Consider the following 5,669-nt stretch of genomic DNA (forward strand, 5'->3'; position numbering starts at 1 on the left):
ACCCTATTATATCAATAAGAGTAAACGCAAGAAGAAATGGTGTTAGTAAAGGAAGTATTTGTAATTGGAAGTACGACAAAGCGAGTTGGGAAGAATTTACAAGAATAAGTGAAGAGGGATTAAATAATATTATAGTAGAATCAGATGGGTCAGTAGAGATGATAAGTGAAGAAATAGTACAAGCGATACTAATTGCAGCAAATAAGTATATACCAAAGGGGAGAGGGGGAAGAAAGAATAAGATAGTCCCATGGTGGACTGTAAAAATGCTATAAGAAAGAAAAGCAAAGCATTTAGGAGAGTTAGGAAAACATAATTTTCAAGATTTAATAGACTATAAAAAAGCACAAGCAGATGCAAGAAGGACAGTAAGAAAAGCCAAAATAGTGTATTGGAAGTCATACTGTAATGAAATGGGTAAGAATACACCAGTAGAGGAGGTGTGGGGCATGATTAAGAAAATGAAAGGAATTAAAAAAATAAGGAATGTCCCGTTTTAAGTATTGGAGGGGAAATTGCTGTGGAGGATGAAAAGAAAGTGGAAATGTTTTTAAATACGTTCATAAAAGTAAATAGTTCAGAAAATTTAACTGATCAGAGTAAGGATATAAGGAAAGATATGTTAAAAGAGTATCCAGATTTAATGGGGGAAAAAGGTGACTGGTAATGATTTGCTAGAGGTACCATTCTCTATGAGTGAATTAAGAAATGCAGTAAGAAGAATGAAACAATCTGCTCCAGGAATGGATGGAGTAAGTTATAGTATGATGAAGCATTTTAGTGAAAATTCTATGAAGGTAATTTTAGCATTTTACAATAGAATATGGATGGAAGGTATACTTCCTCAAAGTTGGAAGGAAGCATTAATTATACCTATTAAAAAGCCTGGGAAAGATCGAAGTAATCCTATGAGTTATCGTCCAATAGCTTTAACTTCTCATTTATGTAAGGTCATGGAGAGAATGATTACAGACAGATTGACATATGATTTGGAAAAAATTAACTGGTTTTCTCCTTATCAAAGTGGGTTTAGGTGGGGAAGAGGGACTTTGGATTCAATAGTATCTTTAGAAGATGATATAAGAAAGGCATTTGTAAACAAGGAGAGTGTCATCGCTGTTTTTTTCGATATAGAAAAGGCGTATGATATGTTGTGGAAAGAGGGATTATTAATAAAATTAGAAAAGTTGAGTATAAAAGGAAGAATGTACGATTGGATTAAAGAATTTTTAATTGGAAGAAGTATAAGGGTGAAGGTTGGTGGCGCTGTATCCTCCAGTGGAGTAATCGAGAATGGAACACCCCAGGGCAGTGTAATTAGTCCACTGTTATTTATCATCATGATTAATGATGTTTTTTCAAGGATAAATTCAAGTCTGGGGAAGTCTTTGTTTGCTGATGATGGGGCTCTTTGGTTTAAAGGAAAGAATATAGAATATACTATAAAGAAGATTCAATGTGCATTAAATGACGTAGAAAAGTGGTCAAGGGAAAATGGTTTTAAGTTTTCAGTGGAAAAGACAAATTTGGATTCAATAGTATCTTTAGAAGATGATATAAGAAAGGCATTTGTGAACAAGGAGAGTGTCATCGCTGTTTTTTTCGATATAGAAAAGGCGTATGATATGTTGTGGAAAGAGGGATTATTAATAAAATTAGAAAGGTTGAGTATAAAAGGAAGAATATACAATTGGATTAAATAATTTTTAGTTGGAAGAAGTATAAGGGTGAAGGTTGGTGGCGCTGTGTCCTCCAGTGGAGTAATCGAGAATGGAACACCCCAGGGCAGTGTCATTAGTCCACTGTAATTTATCATCATGACTAATGTTTTTTCCCGGATAAATTCAAGTCTGGGGAAGTCTTTGTTTGCTGATGATGGGGCTCTTTGGTTTAAAGGAAAGAATATAGAATATACTATAAAGAAGATTCAATGTGCATTAAATGACGTAGAAAAGTGGTCAAGGGAAAATGGTTTTAAGTTTTCAGTGGAAAAGACAAATAATTGTAGCATTTGGACCAATCAGACACACAACTTTTTGTTATATTTAACAAATAATATCGAACTCCCCATCACCTAACCAAATGGCCAATTACGAGGGTCTATGGACCCTTCCCCCGAAATGCACCTAACACCTCAGAAAAGCAGAACAGGCCTCTGGTTCCATGGTAACCAATGCTGATATCACTGGTTTTATGGCCTAAAAGGAATGCAGGGGATAAACTCCCTCATTTTCCTCATAAGAAAGGCACAAATGCACAGGAGAAACTGAATTATCAAAATGAATATTTGGAAATTATGGCAGCAGTATTGGGACATAGATACCAAAGGTAGGCATTTGTATCATATACAATCAACAGTGGATAGGGGAAGAGTATCAGGTTGGAGCAGAACTGAGGAGAATATGATTACAAGGTTGCGATTGGGGCATACAAGGTTGAACAGTACAATGCATTTAATAAGTAAACATCCAACAGGGCTATGTGAGGTATGTGACGTTAATGAAACAGTTGAACACGTTATAATGTACTGTAGGAAATATATTGTTGAAAGAAATGAGTTTAAGGATGAACTAGAGAATAAGGGTGAGTGGTTTATAATTAAGAATGTTTTAAATCCAGGAAGAAATATGAAATCATTATTGTTACAGTATTTGGGAAGAACTGGGTTGAACAAGCAAGTATGTGTTTTTCTCTCTCTCTCTCTCTCTCTCTCTGTGTGTGCACGCATGTGCGAGAACAGTGGAGTTGGTTGGTGTGAGGTGAGAGCGTTCTTGAGTGAGTTTAATTTTTCTACTTTCTATTTTTATTAATTTTTTTATTAAAAGAGTACATTTTGTGGGGTTGTTAGCTGACCTTTGGTCAGCGTGCTCCGAGTAATGAAGACAATGGGGATGACTGTGAAGCATGGTTGTAAATGCATGCCAGACGCCTCGGTCTCGGTGGAAGATTGCTTATTAGCTTTGAGTTCTATGATCGGTGGCGCAAACATTAGGTCTGCATCACGCATGAATAAGGCTATAGTGCCGTTTCTAAGTGAAATTCAGTTGGTGGATACTTTGATTGAGAGTGGTTTAACAATTAAGGACACATTTGTGCCTGTTCTACCTCTGTCAAGTCCAACGAAAAAAATTGTTCTTTCAAATGTACCGCCGTTTGTAAGAAGTGAAAAATTAGAGGAGATACTTCGGAGGTACGGTAAGCTAATGGGTCCTATCAAGATGATCCCACTTGGCTGTAAGAGTGTAGAACTTAAACATGTAATGTCGTTCAGACGCCAAGCAATTATGATTTTGAATTCCCAGAATGAGGCTCTGAACTTGCTCTCTCTCTCTCTCTCTCTCTGTGTGTGCACGCATGTGCGAGAACAGTGGAGTTGGTTGGTGTGAGGTGAGAGCGTTCTTGAGTGAGTTTAATTTTTCTACTTTCTATTTTTATTAATTTTTTTATTAAAAGAGTACATTTTGTGGGGTTGTTAGCTGACCTTTGGTCAGCGTGCTCCGAGTAATGAAGACAATGGGGATGACTGTGAAGCATGGTTGTAAATGCATGCCAGACGCCTCGGTCTCGGTGGAAGATTGTTTATTAGCTGTGAGTTCTGTGATCGGTGGCGCAAACATTAGGTCTGCATCACGCATGAATAAGGCTATAGTGCCGTTTCTAAGTGAAATTCAGTTGGTGGATACTTTGATTGAGAGTGGTTTAACAATTAAGGACACATTTGTGCCTGTTCTACCTCCGTCAAGTCCAACGAAAACAATTGTTCTTTCAAATGTACCGCCGTTTGTAAGAAGTGAAAAATTAGAGGAGATACTTCGGAGGTACAGTAAGCTAATGGGTCCTATCAAGATGATCCCACTTGGCTGTAAGAGTGTCGAACTTAAACATGTAATGTCGTTCAGACGCCAAGCAATTATGATTTTGAATTCCCAGAATGAGGCTCTGAACCTGTCCGTCAAGTTGAGTATTGATGGTAAAGATTATACGATTTTTATCAGTTCAGAGACGATGAAATGTTTTGTGTGCGGGGAGTTTGGGCATGTTCGGCAGTCTTGTCTGAATAAAAATGGAGTGGACGTTAATATCACGGCTGCTGCTGTTAATGAAGAGAGTAACAGTCAGGCAAGTCGTGAGTTAAATACGGCTGCTGTATCATCGGAGGTGTCAGTTGTTGAAGGTGCCTTGCATGAGGTGAGTGTGGTTTCGGAAATCTCAATGGATGCGTTTGTGGAAGCAGATAAGGTGACTGTTGTAAGCGGTAGTGAGAACATGGCCACACAATCAGTGACGGGCCTCTGTGAAGTGCAGGTAGATACTGATCACGGTTCACATAGCGAGATAAAGCAGATGCAGCTTACTAAGGTAACGGTAGATACTGAAGAGAACATTATTAGTCAAAGTGTAGAAGATGAAAGCTCTCAAGAATTTGGTACATATTTGCAAACTGAGGATTCTGATAATGATAATGAAGATATTGAGAGCATTTTGGATGAGAACAATGAGACTGGTTCAAGTGTGCAGAGGCAGCTTACTGTTGAGGGAAGTAGGTCTAAATTTTATTCACTTCCTGGATTGCACTAAAGGACTTCGTAAGCCTAAGATTGAGACTTTTTTCCTGATTTAGGTCTGTTTTTGGCATCTGGTACAGTAGCAATGAGAAAAGCTTATTTTGAGGAACTTGACAAGCTGAAACGATATCGTCTTAAGAAGATTCTGAGCAATGTGAGAAGTTCTTTGCATTTACGTGGTAAGAAATTAGTATTTTAGTGATGTCAGAATTAATTAGTTTTTTCTTTCATTAATTCTTCTTTCCTTTAGCATCATGTCACCTTTATGTTTTGGCTCTTTAAATATCAATGGGTGTCGTGATGCTGTGAAAACAGCATCTCTTTTTAAAAAAAAAAAAAGTGAAGTGAAGTGTAGATGTTTGGAGAGAAGCTTTTCCTGATGTAAAACAGTACACATGGATAAAAGTAAATTCTAATATGGTTTCTGCAGCAAGGCTTGACAGAATTTATGTACAAAGAAGTGTTATTATAATTTTTTTAATAGTTGTATTACTCCCACTCCTTTGTCAGACCATAATTTTATGTCTGTCAATGTCACTACTGCACAGAGCACATTTAAATGCCCCTACTGGCGTTTTAATAATAAGCTTTTGCAGGATCACAATTTTGTGCACTCTTTTACACTTTTCTGGGGGGCATTGAGAGAGAGAAAATCTCAGCACAAGAGTCTGAGTCAATGATGGGACATCAGTAAAGTTCAAGTCAAACTTTTTTGTCAGACGTATTCTACACATAATAAGAATATTCTTGAAAATAAAATGAGACCACTTGAACAAGATATCTTGCAGTTGAACATTGAAGAGGTCAGTTTTTTTAGAGTGCTTTGATATTGGCACTTTACCACTGAGTCTACGGAGAGCAGTTATCACCTTGATACCCAAGAAAGGTGATCTTGCTGATATAAGAAACTGGCGACCAGTGTCTCTGCTTGGAGTTGATTATAAGATACTGTCCAAAGTATTAACTAATAGATTAAAACTTTATATATCAACAATAATTCACGCAGATCAGTCGTACTGTATTCCAAAACGTACAATATTTGATCATTTGTTTCCGATTCGTGATTTGATTTAATTTGCCAGAGAAAATAATTTTAATGTAGGT

General features: G+C 37.1%; 1 protein-coding gene across 2 annotated transcripts in view; it reads left to right on the plus strand.

The window, feature by feature from the left end:
• LOC107570501 (uncharacterized) overlaps nt 1-520 on the plus strand; it is a 10,227-nt gene extending 9,707 nt beyond the window's left edge. Inside the window, exon 2 of one of the 2 annotated variants that reach the window (XM_016256730.1) lies at nt 285-520. In XM_016256730.1, the coding sequence (XP_016112216.1) occupies nt 285-316 (32 nt within the window). In that variant the 3' untranslated portion in view covers nt 317-520. Of the gene's footprint in view, nt 1-266 lie in introns of both variants that reach the window. The other variant, XM_016256729.1, reaches the window with a different exon arrangement.
• Nucleotides 521-5,669: the final 5,149 nt, after the last annotated feature.

The sequence above is a fragment of the Sinocyclocheilus grahami genome, unplaced genomic scaffold, assembly GCF_001515645.1.
Source record: "Sinocyclocheilus grahami isolate Dianchi unplaced genomic scaffold, SAMN03320097.WGS_v1.1 scaffold1467.1, whole genome shotgun sequence".
Lineage (NCBI taxonomy): Eukaryota > Metazoa > Chordata > Actinopteri > Cypriniformes > Cyprinidae > Sinocyclocheilus > Sinocyclocheilus grahami.